This window comes from Macrobrachium nipponense, chromosome 30 (genome assembly GCF_015104395.2).
Source record: "Macrobrachium nipponense isolate FS-2020 chromosome 30, ASM1510439v2, whole genome shotgun sequence".
NCBI lineage: Eukaryota > Metazoa > Arthropoda > Malacostraca > Decapoda > Palaemonidae > Macrobrachium > Macrobrachium nipponense.
In genome coordinates, this window is record NC_087218.1 from 62,602,974 (window position 1) to 62,622,443 (window position 19,470).

At 38.5% G+C, this 19,470-nt stretch overlaps 2 protein-coding genes across 2 annotated transcripts in view; one reads left to right on the forward strand and one right to left on the reverse strand.

Moving 5' to 3' along the window:
- The window catches only part of LOC135201947 (uncharacterized), a 29,719-nt gene extending 21,226 nt beyond the window's left edge, over positions 1-8,493 (reverse strand). Inside the window, exons 1-3 of the mRNA XM_064231227.1 lie at positions 8,455-8,493; positions 6,799-6,829; positions 6,534-6,710 (exon numbers count right to left, since the gene is read on the reverse strand). Coding sequence (XP_064087297.1) covers positions 6,534-6,710; positions 6,799-6,829; positions 8,455-8,493 — 247 coding nt within the window. The remainder of the gene's footprint in view (positions 1-6,533; positions 6,711-6,798; positions 6,830-8,454) is intronic.
- LOC135202180 (uncharacterized) overlaps positions 1-19,470 on the forward strand; it is a 300,747-nt gene that overhangs the window by 207,433 nt on the left and 73,844 nt on the right. The window lies entirely within an intron of this gene.

The window sequence follows — 19,470 nt, forward strand, 5'->3', positions numbered from 1 at the left end:
ATTCAATACCTAAATTAATAAAAAAAGGCAAAATATAACCTGTAAATAAAGTGTATATTAGTGTACATGGTAACAAGAAATATACTGTACGTAAAATGTGGAAGCTTACCTTTCGAGTGAGGCTACGTACATACGTAACTATCCAAGGAAGATTGCTTCTGCCTACTTTTCACAATGTTCCTGTGTGAGCCTTTTCGGGGGGTGTCTTCTACAAATGATTGCACTTTATGAAAAGCGGCTTTAATTTCTGCCGTTTTTTTTTTTCTTTTGTACATATGTACGTATGTACACTTTAAAAAATATATACGTATGTACTACATACGTAACTATCCAAGGAAGATTGCTTCTGCCTACTTTTCACAATGTTCCTGTGTGAGCCTTTTCGGGGGGTGTCTTCTACAAATGATTGCACTTCATGAAAAGCGCTTTAATTTCTGCCTTTTTTTCTCTTTTTGAATTTTAACTTTTTTTTTTACTTTTTTTTTTTACTTTACGTAGTTTTTTTTTTTTTTTTTTTTTGTTACAGAATTTCAAACTTTGCTGTTTTTTATCACTTTGGTTGGTTCTTTTTTGCACCTCATGACTCTGTTGGCCCTGGTGTCCATCAAAACCCTGTTCAACCAAATGCTCTCTCTGCAACTGATTGGGGTACTGAATGTTCGGCTGCTGACCTTCAACATAAACTGAAGTGCTTTGATACGTGTACATACTAGTATGCATGTTGTAAATGATTGGTCTACACCCTCTGTTCAGCAGGGAGTGGAGATTCTACCAACCTTGCAAAGTTTCCAGTTATCCCATGAGAGAGACCTTGATCAACTTATTCCCATGTGAGAGATCTTGGTCACTTTTTTTTTTTTAAATATTACGTACACATTGACGATCCCGAAAACGAATACCGCGTGCGTACTATAACAATGCTGGTACCGAGTGGCCTGCAGCCACGCCACCACGTGTACATAGTAGATGCATGATGGGAGGGACGCTGGCCAATAGGAGAGAAGGATTTCATGGCAGCGACTAGCATCAGGAACCAATGGGAGAGCAGGAGGATGGTGGCGAGTCTACTAGTACTAAGATGGCGGCATGCGGCGTGATTTTCCAAATTGTTATCCGGGCGAATCTCGGACTTTCAGAAACCTTTCGTATCTTGAAAACTTTTCATATGTAGAGCCGTTAAATTTTTCGTATTGGCTTTCGTATCTTGAGTTTTTCGTAAGTTGAGCCTTTCATATGTTCGAGGTACCACTGTACAACAACAACAAACGCTACCACACCTACACCTGGACCGTCAACCTCTTGGGATGAGGAAGCGTTCTCCACGGTCGAGATTAGGAGCAGGAAGAGGAGGAGGAGTGTCCTCCAGCCAGCCAGGGGTGCTCCTATACAGCGTGTCAGACCTGCGGTTGTTGACGGTCGTGATGGGACGCGGTGGCACAGAGACCTGAATACCTCCCCTCCCCTGTCTGTTTATGCCGAGGGGCCATGGCAAAGGTGTAATGAAAAAAATGTTCCTGCTACAATGTTACAGTACTGCTACAATGTCTAGACAGTGAGTGAGGTGGTTGGGATGAGTCTGTCTGGATGCTGTGCTGCCGGCGCCGTCGTAACTCATACCGCGCCGCACGCACTACGCTACCGCGCTGCCAAACAGTAAACGCCGCCAAATATAAAAAAATAGACCCCTGTCGGACACTGTCGTAAGTACGGGTGGACGTAACTCGCGCAGGTCGTAACTCGGATGGTAACTGTATATATATATACTATATATATATATATATATATATATATATCTATATTAATATATATATATATATATATATATATATATATATATATATATAGATATATAATATATATATATATATCTATATATATATATATATAGATATATATATATATATATATACACACACACACGAGGTCCATTCAAAAAGTATCCAACCTTGATTCATAAAAGGACAAAATAATTCACCAATCAGCAAATTAGTTTTGTCGATATTTGCCCAATATCGAATGCATTATTTGTACATATGAGAGATTTAGACCATCCTATTAACTGGAGTCAAGCAAGAGCCTTAATCCCATGTAATGACCCAGTTAAAAGGAATACCATTGAATCTTGTTTCATCAAGTCAAATAATAAAAATGTTCTAAATTTAAGTCTTGGTTTATTTAAACTTGATGCTTTCATAATGAAAAAAGTTGTAGATAAATATAAGCAACAAAATTAATGTATTCAGTTTTTACATGTTTTGGACTGTAAAGAAACTTTGTAATTTCGGTTAGGGTCAATCTGTTTAGGTTTGTGACCGTGTGATATCCGATAATCCTGGATTATCTCTTTCAATCTTTACCCTTTTGACAATTAACCATCTGGTATTCTTGATCTTGTGTTGTACCTGAGATCTTTCTCTCCAACTGTTCTTCATTAACTCCTTGACAATGTCTGTGTAAAGACGAAAGCGCTTGGATTTCTGACTATCATTTTCCTGTGGAATTCGCTTATTTATGAAGTCACGTGCATCTACTGTGATTTTTTAATTTTTAAGCATATATATATATAGTGTTTTATTATATATATATATATATATATATAGGATTTATATATATAGATATATATATATATTGTGTATATATAGTATATATATATAGTATATATAGATATTATATATATATATATATATATATATATATATAGTATATATCATATATTTATAATACACCACACATCTATTGTACACATTTAACATACTACACATACATAATATAATTTATACACATACACTAATACCATACATACATTAATATATATATATAATATATATATTATATATATATATATATCTATATTATATATATATAACATATATTTTTTTTATTTTTTATTACATGCACATATATATGTATATACATATATATATATATATATATATATATATATATATATATATATATATATATATATATATATATACACACACATATATATATATATATATATATATATATATATATATATATATATATATATAATATATATATATACAGTAGTACCTCGAGATACGAAATCAATCCGTTCCGAGGCGCCCTTCGTATCATGAGTTTTTCGTATCTTGGACCGCATTTTACATGTAAAATGGCTAATCCGTTCCAAGCCCTCCAAAATCACCCCAGTAAATTTCATAATAAAGCTAAATTGACCTATAAACAATAAAATACTACAACAATTTGGACCATTCAATACCTAAATTAATAACAAAATGCAAAATAACCTGTAAATAAAGTGTATTAGTGTACATGGTATACAAGAAATACTGTACATAAAATGTGGAAGCTTACCTTTCGAGTGAGGCTATCTCCGAAAGTGGCGACAGAGGAGGAGGACAAACAGCAGATACATACACTTAACTTTACGAAACACATAAAAAAATGTCAGAAAAACAAACTAAACTTTACAAAACACATTAACAAAACTGTAACACTTAACTTTACAAAAAACTTAAAATAAAATTTATTTTGTCTTTTTTTATTTTTACATTTCATTTTACTTTTTTATACTTTACGTAATTTTAATTTCTTCACCACGAATGGATGCCAGTCTGTTTACGGAATTTTGCGAACCACCCATGAGAAGCCTTGAACTCTGGGGTTAGCGTTGATGTCCCCTCTCCGCCGTCGTCTTTGGCTTGGGCAATCAAATCGCCGAAAATAGCGCTGGCCTTCTGGCAGATTGCCGTCTCGGTTATCGTATTGCCATCGATTTCTTTGTCCTCAATCCATACAAGAAGCAGCCTTTCCATTTCATTATGCACATGGCTCCTCTTGTTGGACAAAATAGTCACGCCCTTGGAAGGTGTAGCTGCTTTGATGGCTTCCTTCTGCTTAAGGATGGTGCCTATCGTCGACGGATTTCGGCCGTATTCCTTAGCGATCACACTCAACCGCAAGCCAGCTTCATACTTTTTTATTATCTCCATTTTTGTCTCCATAGAAAGCATTCTCTTCTTTCTGTGAACTTCAGCAACTTTCTTGGGACCCATGACTATACTGCACATAATTAAGTTATGTAGTACGTATACTAATTAGGTTCTCACACAACACGATAAAGTAGCACAACGAAATCACTAACGAATTTACGTTACTAAACGAAATCATTGGACCGAACGAATGCCGCGTGCGTATGATAAAGATGTTGGTACGAAGAGGCCGAGATAGGTACGCCACCACGTACGTATAAGATGCATGATGGGAGGGATGCTGTCCAATAGGAGAGAAGGATCTCATGGCAGTGAACTAGCATCAGGAGCCAATGGGAGAGCAGGAGGATGGTGGCGAGTCTACTAGTACTAAGATGGCGGCACGCGGCGCGAGTTTCAAAATTGTTATCCGGCCGAATCTCGGACTTTCAGAAACCTTTCGTATCTTGAAACTTTTTGTATGTAGAGCCGTTAAATTTTTCGCATTGGCTTTCGTATCTCGAGTTTTTCGTAAGTTGAGCCTTTCGTATCTCGAGGTACCACTGTATATATATATTATATCTATATCTTATATATATATATAATATATATATATATATATATATATATATATATATATATATATATATATATATATATATATATATATATACACATATCACAGGCAGTCCCCGGGTTACGGTGGGGGTTCTGTTCTTGAGACGCGTTGTAACCCGAAAATTGTCATAAGCCGGAACATCATAAAAAATCCTAAGAAAACCTTACTTTTAATGCTTTGGGTGCATTGAAAACTATGTAAACTGCATTCTTACTGCATTTTTCATCAAAAACCCTTAAAATATTGATTATTTTGCATTTTTGGTGTCATATTTCTTCTGCCAGATCAGCTTTGTAGGCGTCGTAACCCTGGAAATAATTTCTGATGAATATAATTGAAAAGCGCCTTAACCTCGGAACGTCGTAACCCGTCCGAACCCAGTCGTAACCCGGGGACTGCCTGTAGTATATATACTATATATAATATATATATATATATATATATATATATATATATATATATCATATATATATATATATATATATATATATATATATATATATATACTATATATATATCTATATACTATATATATATATATATATATATATATATATATATCTATATATATATATATTATATATCTATATATATATATATATATATATATATATATATATATATATATATATATCTATATATACTATATATATATCATATATATTATATATATATATATATAATATATATATATATATATTATATATATATATATATATATATCTATATATATTATATATATATATATATATATATATATATATATATATACTGGTAGTTCAGTAATTGCAAGGTCGAGAGATGTCTTATCACGAAATCTTTTAGAATCTGCTTTAATACAACTTACTTTTCATTGTAGTTTCAATGTTAGTCGTGGCCTTTTTCACTTAGACCCTTGTATTTGTAACATGTTTAAGAATGACCTCAAAGATATAATTACAGACTTGAATAAAAATTAGTTGCCTTAAGAGTTATCTTCGTTGTAATGTATGTCTAAAATGTATTATGAATATGGTTTTGTTTACCAAAGTTCTGAATAGCTGTCACTTATAATCCTTTAATTGCCTTGTCCTTGTATCTCAGATGATTGCCTTAAACTTTTAATTGCACCCATTGTTTATGCTTGTTTGGGAAGGTTACTCATCTTCCAGGTGTGTCGGATTCTAGATACTAATCTCTTTATAATCCCTATCTGTCAGTTATACGAATCTTCTTGTATTGTTTTTTTTCCCTCATGTATGTCAGTTCATCTGCTTAGTAAAGGACGTTTAAATGTTGAAAGGTCTCGCGGATTCTCCATCGTTTACTTTCCTGCATGGCATATATCTTTATTTATGGATTTATCACGTTCCTAACTTTTGTGATTCATTTATACAATACATACCATACATACACTACATACATACATACATATATATAGTACCATATCATATTAGGATATATAATATATATATATATATATATATATATATATATATATATATATAATATATATAGATAGATATATATATATTATATATATATATATAATATATATATAACATATAATACATTAATTCGAACTATATTACATATATATTAATATACACACACACTACTGGGGTGCTGCAGACCTTTTGAATAACATCACTGCCTGGATAAGGCAAATACAGTGAATGAAGGATTACTATATGATTGCAAAGCCTCAGTCAAATCAAGCAAAATCCTATGAAGAGTTACAGCATTCTTGCAGTTTCCAATCACCATCTAAGACTACGTGGTTAGACCTATTACTTCCTAATTTTAATCTTCAAGTCATACATTTAATCAGGTATTACATACAATTACTGGTATTTTTTTCATTCATTTAGTAATTAAATTCATGCAAAACTTTTACTTCCTACTATGAAAAGTTCTGGATATTGAAGGTTGATACTACTGACAACTTACCTGGAGATGATTCATAAAATGCTTACCTATAGAAGAAACTTGACCATCACCCTCTGTAGAAGGTATAACCTTTGCTGTAGGAGGATCATTCAACCTTAATATAGTACGAGTTTCTTCCTTCAAGGTTTCAACTAGTTCTACAATTTCATGAGTAGTGGCAGCCTCAACAAACGACAGCGATTTTTCTAATTCTTTTCCATCACCTATTGGAAAAGGAATGAATGAGTTACAAAAAGACATTCAGGTTAAAAATATATTTCTAAAAAACTTCCATGCTTCATATATACATACCTCCTGATTTTAAAATGCCTTTATAACCATCCTAAGGTGATAGACAAAATAACATATTAATAAAAAACAAACAAGCAATAGTTATTGGACAAATAAAATTTACTACTTGATGTCTTAACTTTTTGTAGCCTGGGTGTCTTTGCTTTATTTGTGGCACCAGATTATGTAGTAGTACATTAAATTCATGGGTCTCATGCTCCGGGAGTGCATTTTGGGTAATACGTATTATGGATTTCTCTACAAAATGCAAACATTTTTAAAGAATTTTAAGCAGCCTCACAAAGAATTTCATGCTTCTGGAAATTCATTCTAGTCATCGAGGTCTTGTTAAAATTGGCCAGCAAGCTAAAGCTACTTGGGATCAGTGAATGTTGAGGACAAACTGCCAACTGTTGTTATAGAAATTCACCACTAGTAAGGTGACGTTTACTGTTTTCATCTAAATAATTACTGTTGTACATTCTATTCTTTTCAATCAATTTTATCAGATATTCATGAAATTTGGCATCATGGTCCCTGGTTATTACCCAAAACAATTATGACACCGACACTCTTTCGATATCTTAAGGTCACAAAAATGGAACTAACCATTCATATGTGTATGACAATATAATTTTCAAAAAATCATATGTTATACTTAAATTTCCACTCATATGTCACTTCAGAGCCCTGAGGAATGACCTCCAAGTTGAAAACATTATTTAATACAAAAACTTATGATTTCTGTTTTCAGAGAAAAGGTAATACTCAAAATGACCAAATAATTGTGCCACTTATAACTATATTCTCCCTTGCAATGAGTTTCTTTCAAAAAAAATCCAAATATTAAAAGTACTATGTAACTCATATAAGTATGCTGAACATTACAATACTATTGTACTTTTACTCAAGATTAAGTGTTTCATTCACGAGCAATTACCTTTGGAACAATCAGAACATTCTAGTTATTGTTATTGATACCATTCAACCTTTCAAGAGGTGTTTTTATACAAGTAACTTACCAAGTAATTACATAGCTCAAAGCTTCCTACCTATGGCAGCCTAAAAATGTAAAATTCATGATAGTGCTGGCATTTATTTAGGTGTAGGTAACATGGCCCACCCACTTTCAGGGGCAGTGAGGAACAACTAGGTAGTGAGCTTCAATAAATTTTCGGCTGGCTCCCAACTAACATTGGTGGTTTCCAGCAGCCTGCTTCATTGTTTTTTAATGGTTTTCCAGAGTTTTGGTGAAGTACTCTACTCTCATTGTAGCAATCCTAGATTAGTTAGGTGGTTAGCTCTCGTTAACTTAATTAATTTCAAGGATGTCTGACTCTAGCTCGTCGAGCATTAGGTTTTGCATTGAAGGTTTGCAAGACTAGGTTAGTGAAATCTTGCTAGGATTCTCTCACAATGTGTGTAAAATGTAGGGGACCAGGACATTAGTGCTTGTTCAGCATGTAAAGACTGGGATGATAAGCAGTGGCTGGCCTTTAGGTCCCAATAGGACAAAATGGATAAAGACAGGAAAAGGAAGGCAACTATTTGAGACGAGAATAGTGATAGCTTAGAGCCTGTGCAAGTTGCAGACTTTGTGGAGGATAGTGCTGTCTTCTCAACTAAGATTCCAGTATTGTCTCCAATCCTTAGCCCTCCTGCTCCTATGCCACTTACTCCTACTCCAGGTTCCCATTCTCCTGATCTTGATGCCATTGCCTGCCTCAATGGAATCAAAGTTTGATCAGAAGTTCGAGTTTTTAGCAAGTATAGTGATGAATAGAGTTCTTCTTTTAAGGCCTTGATGGAAAAAGGCAATGTACAAAGCTTTAGTACAGTGCAGTGATAGTGTTTAGGAGGTGGCTGTCCATCCCACAGGTGCTCCTAGATGAAGGTCCGTCCTGCTCCCTGGCATCGAGGAGAAGACATACTGGAGGTCCAGGGGAGGCCGGTGGGGTTTTCCCACAGGCAGTCACCCCCTCTGTCAGGCCTGTTGACCATCCTCAGGCTGCGACAGAGCGCCGCTGTAAAGGCATCATTATTAGTGCTCATCACATGTTGTCGGAATCTGAGGATTCCTATCCTAGTAAGAAGTGTCGGGAACGCTGCCAAGTTTCTTTGCACCCACTCAAGAGGCATTCTGCTGGTGTGGACAGCTCCCCTCCACCTAATAAGAGGTCCAAGGAGACCAGTTTTAGTCCACAGTAATCCTGCAATTTTACGGTTCCACCTTCCACCTCTTCTGCACATCTGCCTCAATCTACTTGGAATAGCCTGGCATCTATTTTGTATCTAGGCACCAGGAAGAAACTCTTAAGCACTATTTCTTCGAAGGCACGTCCTGCTCTTGAACTTCCTTCGACTTTCGGACATGTAGCACCTATTTATGTACATCAATCTCGTTTGACAGAGCACTTGGTGCAAACACCTGGGCTCCAGGTGACACCAATTGCTGGCTCTGCACCAGTTTCAACTCCTCCAAGAGCACAATCTTTGACTTGGGAAGATTCTTTGCTTGCTCCTCTCAAGCGCCAGTTAGAGGATCTTATGTCTTTTTTGAAGAAGACTCCAGTCATCGCCAACTCGAAGGATTCAATTTTGTCACCTATTTCTCCTGATGAAGAGGATGTAGGACATAATTCCTCTCTTTAATCATCTTATTCGGCCTTGAGATATTTTCTCAATAATTTTCCTGATTTTTTCTCTCCTGGTGCACTGGTATCTCTGGCTTCGACTTTCCTTGGGAGGAAACTTCCTGCAAACAACTTGACTTTCCCAAAGTTAGTGCTCTCCTCACCTGCAAAGAAGGTTCTTAAGAGATGTAGATACCTGGTTGGCCTCTAAGAAGGATCAGGGTAAAGCAACATTTGCTCTTCCCCCATGTAAGCTAGCGAAGAGATGCTACCACTTTTATGCCATCAGGGAAGCTCCTTCTCTGGGACTTTTTGCCTTCTCCCAGGGGGACTTCTCTGGGCTGGTTGATGTGACACTTTGGGCTGTATTTTCGTCGGCCAAAGTATTGTTCTAATTCCCTGAGATAGACCACTTGACCAGGAACCTATTCAAGATTTTATTAGCAAATAGCTTCCTTGATTGGACTATTGGTAAATTGGCTAAAAAGATCGAGGATTGACACACTTTTCAAGGAAATTTCACGATAGATTGGTTGGGGCATGCTGTCGTGCACTGACAAGGCAATAAAAGAAGTTCTGCAGAGCTAACCTCTCTCTTTTCAGTGCATTTCTAAGAAAAGTGTTGTGGTGCCCATTCACCAATAAAGGGGTAACCACTATCCACAAGTTGGCGCTTTTATTCTCATCGCTGGGCAAGTGTCTCACCTTTTCCCGCAGAATCTAGTTCGGGATATTCTGACGTTGCAGAAGAAACCCACCAACGACCTTCTAGCACAATCTGCCAAACAGCCCAGGGAGTCTCCTATTGCAATGAACTATGACCCATCTCAAGATTTATCAAGAATTCAACATTCAAACCAGCAACCAGGAAATGAGGGATTAGTCCTTCACACTCCTGTAGGGGCCAGAATGCATCTCTTTTAGTAGGAATGGTGTTGGAGAGGTGCAGGACCTTGGATGGTCAAGGTATTGGAAGAAGGTTATGCTAACCCTTTCAAGGAGATCCCTCCTTTATTACCAGCTTTTGGCGAACTCTGAAAAGTTTGTGGCCTCTCCTTCTCGAAGTAGAATCCCTTTACTCTAGGGGGGAGTAGAAATAGTCAAGGATCAACATTCAGAAGGGTTTTACAACCGGGGGGGGGGAAGGAGGAGGAGGAGGAGGAGGAGGAGGAGGAGGGAGGAGAATGTGCATAGGCAACAGTGCTGGAGGTCTGTCCTGGATGTCAGTGTCCTAATTCAGTCTGATCTGAAGACAAAATTTCACATGGATACAAATCATACAGTCATGTCGGCAATCCATCAAGGGGACTGATGGTTACCCTGGACATGCGGAAGCCTACTTTAATATTCCAATTCATCTAGACTCAAGAAAGTTTCTATGATTTGTTTCCAATTAAAAGTTCTCCAGTTTTGGGCCCTGTGTTTTGGCCTGTCCACAGCCACAGAAGTTTTTACTTGGTCCTTGTCCCTCTCAGCAGATGGCCTCATCTTCTCAGAATAAACAGTATATGTATCCCCCCTTTTTTTTTGAAGACTGGTATCTCCAGTCTCCTCCAAGAGAGAAATGTGCAGAGGACTTAATGAAAACTCTGCCTAATAAAAGAGTTAGGAATCCTGATAAACATTCAGAAATCACAGAAGACTCCCACTCAATGGATTTTCTATTTGGAAACGATTCTAGACTCTAACTTTTTGGGTTTTCTCTTCCCCAGAAGAGTCAACTCGTACCTTCAAACATTCAAGAGTTCCTCTCTCTTCAATCCTACTTAACAGCTCAATGGATGAGCCTCTTGAGGACATAGGTCTCAGTCGAGAAATTCGAGAAGTTGGGCAGACTTCACACGAGGCCATTACAATTTTATCTAAGGGCAAGCTGGAGCGGGATGACCCAATTAGATTCCTTTGTTTTTCTGATTATGTCAGAGATCAAGCAAGATCTTCGACTTCATGAATGGTAGTCTCTCCTTCCATTGAATCCCGACCTAAACTTCTGCTCCAACACTTCAGACCTAGGCTGGAGAGCTCATCTAGGGAGTCAAGAAATGTCGGAGACATGGTCAGAAGTTCTAAGAAGCTCCCACATCAACGTAAAAGAACTAAAAGCCATTTATTTAAGTCTCCAGTTCTTCAGTCTTTCTTTGCCTTAGTTCACGAAGCCAATAACGATGCATTCCAACAACATGACAGCTCTTTCATACATCCAAAAGCGACGGGGGGGGGGGGGGGCACACACTCGTTTTCTCTGTACAAGGTGGCGAAGTAACTCCTGCTCTGGACAGAGAGGAATCAGGTGTTGCTGATGACTCAATTCATCCAAAGGATGATGAAGGTTTTAGCAGGCAGCTTGATTAACTCAAACAAGTCCTTCCAAAGGAATGGACTCTAGATCCTTTAGTTTGCAATGTTCTATGGAGGTTGTAGGGCACACCATCCATAGACCTCTTCACAACTTCAAGAAATCACAAACTTACTTGCTTTTGTTCCCCAATCCTGGACCCTCTCGATTGGACGATGGACTCTGTTACTGAATTGGACAGGGCTAGTTAAGGCCTTCCTTCTCTTCAGTATGATCAGGGAGGTGATCAACAAGCTGACTTTTCATCAGGAAGTCTCGATGACTTTAGTTGCTCCCTTTTGGCAAAGGAGAGAATGGTTCACAGACCTGCTGCAACTATTGGCAGATTTCCCGAAGCTCCTGCCACAAACACGGTTGCTGCTTAAACAGCCCCAATTCCTAAGATTCCACCAAGGATTCTCACTCTTTGACAGAGCAAAGGGGTTTTCGAAGCAAGCTGGAGAAGCTATTGTGGGATGAAGACACCTTCCTCTAACAGGCTTTACCAATACCAGTGGTCAGTTTTCAGAGGATGGTGCGACTGCCATAACATCTTTTCTTCTGAGAAGTCATGTAGCCGACTTCTTGCTATATCTAAGACCTCCAAGAAACACTCTACCTCGACTATCAAGGGATATATGTGTGATGGTAATTGCTTCATAGCAAAGAAAGATTAAGGAAAGGAGAACGCATTTTCGAGAGGCTTTCGCGCCACTGTTGGAGGCGCCTATGCTCGCGGCTATTCTAGAATCAGCAGGAGTGTTGTGGATCTCGTCGGGATGTGAGAAACGTCGCGATTTCTGATGCAATACCTCGTCTAGATTCATCTAGAAGTTCTAGGAATCCCTGGAGTCGGTGACGTTCGCCGTAGGCTCCGCCCCCAGAGGGCGGTATAAATACAACGAACGAACTTTGGAGAGCAGTGATTGTAAGAGAGATCGTAGAGAGAGGGGATCACCAGTTAGTAAGAGCCACAGATCAGATTATCAGTGAGAGATCAGCAGCAGCAGAGATCTTCCGTGAGATACGAGAAAAAAGAACCGACGAAGTATCAATCAAAAGAAGACTTGTTCGAGAGTTGGTTGGATATTGGTCTAGTCGTCTTCAGGTGTGGACGGCCGAGTTGTCTCTACGTTGAACAGACTTCGGAGAAGAAAAGGGGGAATTTCCTGCCTTACGATTAGACTAGTTCCTGCAATACGGAGTCAAGAGGACGTCCGCTTTCACCGTTCTACTTTTATGAAGCCACCTCTTTGAAGTGCCAAACTGTTTAGCAAGTATTCCTATTACCTCACTGTTTCCCCCAGTTCATGCAGTGTAAGATTCCATCTTTTTTATGTAAATAGGAGATACCATTCTACATTTACCTTTGTTAGTAAGCTTGTAAATAAACCTTTGTTGTGTTAGTGTTTCTTTCTATATTCGTATCCCCAGTTTCAACTGTTTGTGTTGATATATTTTTTTTTATTATAATTTCATATCGAACCTGAAGCAGACCTCTCTCAGAGGCCGTAACATTGTGTCGACCTTTAGTCAGGATATTTCGACACCGTAACATTGTCTCTGAGATCTCAGAGTCCGTAACATTTGTGGCGACCTTGCCTAGGCTATCAACACTTTAACAGTTTGAAACAGGGAAAATATAGAAAGAATCAGAATGAGTGAGATGGTGAAAGAGTTTATTGAGTCGGGTAGGCTACTAGGTCTAGAGGGGAATGATCTCCGTGAGTATGTGGAGAAGAAAGAAAGAGAGAAGTATGAGAGAGATGAAAGAGCGGCTGAGAGAGAAGTAATGAAAATGCAGCAGAGAAAGAGAGAGAAGCAATGATAATGCAGCAAGAAAAAGAGAGAGAAGCAATGAAGATGCAACAAGAGAGAGAAGTATTGAAAATGCAGCAAGAGAGAGAAATGTTGGTAATGCAGCAGGAAGAAAGAGAAAAAGTATGTATGCATGAACAGGAAGAGAGAGAGAGAAAGAGCGTATGCATGAGTTGGAAATTGCTCGGTTAAGGGAAAGTACTCGTAACAGTCGGTCAGTCGAGAACGGAAACGAAGCTGATACGTTAGGCATGAGTGCAGTGCTAAAATTAGTACCAAAGTTTGATGAAGAAGATGTTACGACATATTTCATGTGTTTTGAGAAGTTAATGGAACGAGTAGGTTCTCCTATAGAAACGTGGACTTTATATTTGCAGTCAGTTTTGAGTGGTAGGGCGCTTACTGTGTATAGTTGCATGTCTATGGAGGAATGTGATAATTACGATATCGTGAAAGAAACTGTTCTTAGCGCATATAGGTTAGTACCGGAGGCGTACCATAAGAAATTTAGAAATTTGAGAAAGGATGAAAATATTACGTATGTAGAATACGGTAAGAAGTTAGAAAGGCTGTTTTTTTTTTTTTTTTTTTTTTATTGGTTAACTTCTGCTAAGGTTGAGGATTTTGATAGTTTGAAGAACTTAGTGTTGTTAGAATACTTCAAAGATAACGTATCCCCTGAGATTAAACTTTATATAGAAGATAGGCGAGAAGTATCTTTTGCAGGAGCAACTAGGCTAGCTGACGAATATAGTCTAACTCATAATTTGAGTGTTAGTAAGAAACGAAATGATCCTTCATCTGGTAGAGTACAAAGCAGTAAAGGTTTCAGTCCTAGTAATAGCAATGCGAGTAAAAGTGACTATTCCCTGTTATACATGCGGAAAACCTCGTCATAACGTCTAAGGTTTTGTAAGAGTAGAATGGCATCTAGTGGCTCAGAATTAACTTGTTTCCGATGTAATGGGAAAGGGCATTTAGTGAGAAATTGTGCAGCAGAAAGGAAGAACGTTAAGAAACCAGTATCACTAGTTAACCTTTCGTCAAGTAGGAATGATGTGATGAGAGAAACTAGGAAAGTTTTTGGTGAATTTCTGTCGGAAGGCGTAGTTTCCTCTCTTGGAGGAGTAGATTCAAGAGAAGTGGTCTTGCTTCGAGACACAGGGGCTGCTGTCTCACTGATTCGAAGAGTGTATGTGCCGAACAGGGCAGAAATCAATATGGAAGAGAAAGTTATGTTAGGAGGTGGATTTCCTAACACTTGTGTTCTTTGCCTCCTTTGTTGAAGTTGAATTTAGAAAGTCAGGTAGTGTCAGGAGAAGTAAACTTGCAGTTGTGACAGTTTGACCGTCGAAGGCGTTGACATTATTGTCGGTAATGACTTAACTTTATCCAAGAATGTGAATCCTGTTGTGAGGAATATTCAAGTGCCTGAAATGGTAGTAACTAGGTCAGGTTTAGATACAGACGTAGACTACGGTGATAATAAGTTTTGTGGATTCGAACGAGTGTAAGTTCGTGGATTCAAACAAGTGTAAGTTCGTGGATTCGAACGAGTGTGAGTTCGTGGATTCGAACGTGAGTGAGTTCGTGGATTCGAACGAGTGTGATAGAAGTAGTGAGGTTGATCTTGGCCTGAGTGTGGCTGAGAAACCTAACTCTATCGTTGACAGTGAGAGCCAAGGGGAAGGCGTAGCTGTCGAGAGTAACGTAGTAAATGTACCTGTATGTAGTCCTAGTTACGGTGATGAATTAGGCTCTAACGTTTTGGATAAGGATGAGCTAGTCAAATTGCAGAAAGAGGATGAGACACTAACCCGAATTTTTGAATATGAGCTGGATGATGATCTCAATGATGTGTGTAAGGAAACTTTTTGTGTAAAGGATGAAGTTTTGTGTCATGTTTGTCCTAAGTCAGGTAGTGAAGGAGGAATCACAGAAAAATTAGTAGTTTCTAGGAAGCTTCATGAATTAATTTTGGAGTTAGCTCACGATGAGCAAGGACATTTAGGAGTAAATAAAACTTTCAGGTCTATTAGTAGGACGTACTTTTGGCCTAAGATGAAAAATGATGTATGTCTTAAGAGGCATGTTTTAAACTGTCTTGAATATCAAATTGCCGGGAAGACCGATTTAAGTAATTCCTAGAGTTCAGTTGTGTAATCTTCCTTCAGTAGGCGAATCTTTTGATAATGTATTTATGAATATGTTCAGAACTTTGCCTAGAAGTAAAGGTAGAGATGATTGCATAACTAATCTTGATTATTATGAAAACAATTTGAGAGATGTTTGGCAGCTTGCAGAGGAGAACGGAAGTGCTTGGCACTTAGCGAAAGAAAACCCGAACGGAAGTCAAGGGGAAATTAAAGAGAAACCTTATCTTAGAGCCAAAGAGAGAAGTTTGTGTGTAAGAGATAAACTTTTAGTACTAGTCTCGAGAGAAAGTCCATTTTTACCTTATAAGTACGAAGGTCTTTATTCAGTACTACATTATAGAATTAATGTGGGTAAGAGTAGAGCAAAGTCAGTAAATGTAAATTTGCTTCAGAATTATAAGGAACGCCCCGTGCCATGGCCGCTGCCTGTGCCCTTGGTAACTGTGTCCCAGAAAGAGAAGTTAGTTTTGAGGACGCAAGAGATGTCTTAGTCATTCAAAGTTTGTTTTAATCAAAGTTCAGAAAAACGGAAAAAAGTTAAGAGAGAAGGTTAATGTTATAGCAGATAGCCTCTAGAGATTTCTCAGAATGAGTAGCCTAATAGCCGTTTTCTGTTATCGCACGAGTGAGTGTGTGAGTGGGGAAGTGTGCGTGTTTGACTGGATTAAAGCTTTATGCAGAATTGTTTCCCCGCTGTTTAATTCTTGCTTCTCTTTAGAAAAAAATAAAATCAGTTGATTTCATTTTTTTTTCTCTTTTGGGGGGGCGTGTGATGGTAATTGCTTCATAGCAAAGAAAGATAAAGGAAAGGAGAACGCATTTTCGAGAAGTTTGGCAGCAAGGAGGCTTTCGCGCCACTGTTGGAGGCGCCTATGCTCGCGGCTATTCTAGAATCGGCAGGAGTGTTGTGGATCTCGTCGGGATGTGAGAAACATCGCGATTTCTGATGCAATACCTCGTCTAGATTCATAAGAAGTTCTAGGAATCCCTGGAGTCGTGACGTTCGCCGTAGGCTCCGGCCCCAGAGTGCGGTATAAATACGACGAACGAACTTTGGAGAGCAGTGATCGTAAGAGGAAGAGATCGTAAGAGAGAGGGATCACCAGTTAGTAAGAGCCACAGATCAGATTATCAGTGAGAGATCAGAAGCAGCAGAGATCTTCCGTGAGATACGAGAAAAAGGAACCGACGAAGTATCAATTAAAAGAAGACTTGTTCGAGAGTTGGTTGGAATATTGGTCTAGTCGTCTTCAGGTGTGGACGGCCGAGTTGTCTCTACGTTGAACAGACTTCAGAGAAGAAAAGGGGGATTTCCTGCCTTACGATTAGACTAGTTCCTGCAATACGGAGTCAAGAGGACGTCCGCTTTCGCCGTTCTACTTTTATGAAGCCACCTCTTTGAAGTGCCAAACTGTTTAGCAAGTATTCCTATTACCTCACTGTTTCCCCCAGTTCATGCAGTGTAAGATTCTATCTTTTTTATGTAAATAGGAGATACCATTCTGCATTTACCTTTGTTAGTAAGCTTGTAAATAAACCTTTGTTGTGTTAGTGTTTCTTTCTATATTCGTATCCCCAGTTTCAACTGTTTGTGTCGATATATATTTTTTTATTATTATTTCATATCGAACCTGAGCGGAGGACCTCTCTCAGAGGCCATAACATTGTGTCGATCTTTAGTCAGGATAATTTCGACACCGTAACATTGTCTCTGAGATCTCAGAGTCCGTAACAATAGGTCAATGCTTAGCTTTGTGTTTAAGCATAGAGGCCTAGATCTATCCTCTAACCAGGACCTAAGTGACCTATAAAGTCTTTTGATTCTGCATAGCAAGATAAATTGGATGCTATCTCCTGGAATTTAGATGTCTTCTTAAAATGGCTTTCAGAGCCCCTACAAACCACTTCACTCCGTCTCTTTGAGGAACCTAACCGAGGAAACATCTTGGTGGCTTTGGCAACAGCCAAAACTTATTAGTGAAATCCAAGTAACAGACAAAGAGAATTGGATTTGCACAAGGAAATGCTGCTTGCTCCTTCTCGCTGGGATTCTTTGCAAAGAATGAGGACCCTTCTAATTCTTGGCCTTGTTTGTTTACCATCACAAATTTGATGGACATTCTCGGGCCAAAGGAGGAAGAGAGGCTCTGGTGATTGGTAAGAGCCCTGAGATAACTACCTTACGGATAAGAGAAGATCAGGGGTCCCTTGAATTTCCTCTGGTGTTCAGTTAAAAACCCTTCCCTTCCTCTATCCAAGAATGCTCTTTCCTTCTTTCTGAGTAGCTCAACTATGGAATCTCACTCCCAGATTAAGGAAGAAGTCTTACTGACTTTTAAGGTTAAGCCCTTAAGTTGGGGCTACTGGTACCATCGCTTACCTTCAGACATAATGTGTCCCTCTCACTATTTTACAATCAATCTTCTGAAGTACAAGTCTGTCTTTGCTTTGCACTTACAAGTCTGTCTTCGCTTTGCACTATCTTAAGGACGTGGAAACTGCTTTTGAGAACTGCAGCACTTAAGAACCTTTATCCATGGCTAGCATGTGTTAGGAAAGGATACATAAGGGGTCTTCTATCCCTCTGCTTTCTTTGCCCTTGAAGTGAGGTGTGTTTTTTTTGGGAAGCCTGGGGGCACAATGTGTCCTGAGTGCCCACCAGTTTTTAGTGGTGGCTTATTTTAGTGTAGGTAACAGCGTTGGTCCTATTCCAGTCTACCCCAAGGGCAAGGGCACCTCTTTGTAACTTCATGAGCATGGGTTGTACCTTCTCTCGCTACAAAGTTCCCACTAATGTAGGGCCAACTCCGGGCTATGTTCTCTACAGGTCAAGTGGGGCACCAACCAGAGGCAGTACCTATCTGCAATGCTCCCTTGCCAAGTAAGGAAACTACAAGCATTGTTGTAATGCTGGCAACTGTTTGATGTCAAATTCATTACCTAATTTAATGTTTTGGGATAGAATATTTCTATGGATCCCACCGCCTTTCAATGTGGAATAAGCTATGTGATTACTTGGTAAGTTACTTGTAAATAAATAAAAAATTTATGATAAAATAAATGTTTTATATGTACATACTTACCAAGTAATTACATAATTGCAGCCCTCCCTCCTCCCCTCACATGTACATAAGGGCGCAAACAAACTGAAGCTCTCTACCTAGTATTTCCCCACAACCCCTGAAAGTGGTTGGGACATATTACCTACACTTAAACCAATGCTAGCGCTACCTTGAATTCTGAATTTTAAGGCTGCCGTAAATAGGAAGTTCTTAGCTATGTAAGTACTTGGTAAATATATATAAACCTATTTTATCATAAAAATGTAAATATATAGTTTACATTAAGAATACCATTATTTCTGGGCTCAGCTCATGTCGCTGCGCGAAATATCCTTTAATCTATTATTTCTAGGGTAAATGTACTAACACATACCAGAGAATAAATAAATAAAGAAAAGGTCAGTACAACTGACTCGCTCACCCTCCAAGAGGGTGTCGGTATGAACACTATGGCGAGTGAGACCACTACCACGAGCCGAATGCCGAATAGAAATCTCCCACTACAAAATCCCCACAAGAGGAGAGCCGACCCACCCCAGAGTGGGCAGCAACTACTACTACTCCATCCCATGCTGCCGACTGCTGCGCCTCTGGTGACAATCCTTTTCAGTTAGCGCACACGATACACACGTGCCCTTTTTTACTCTGTGTTTTTTGTGCCCTTTTCTTTGGATTTCTTTATCATGGAG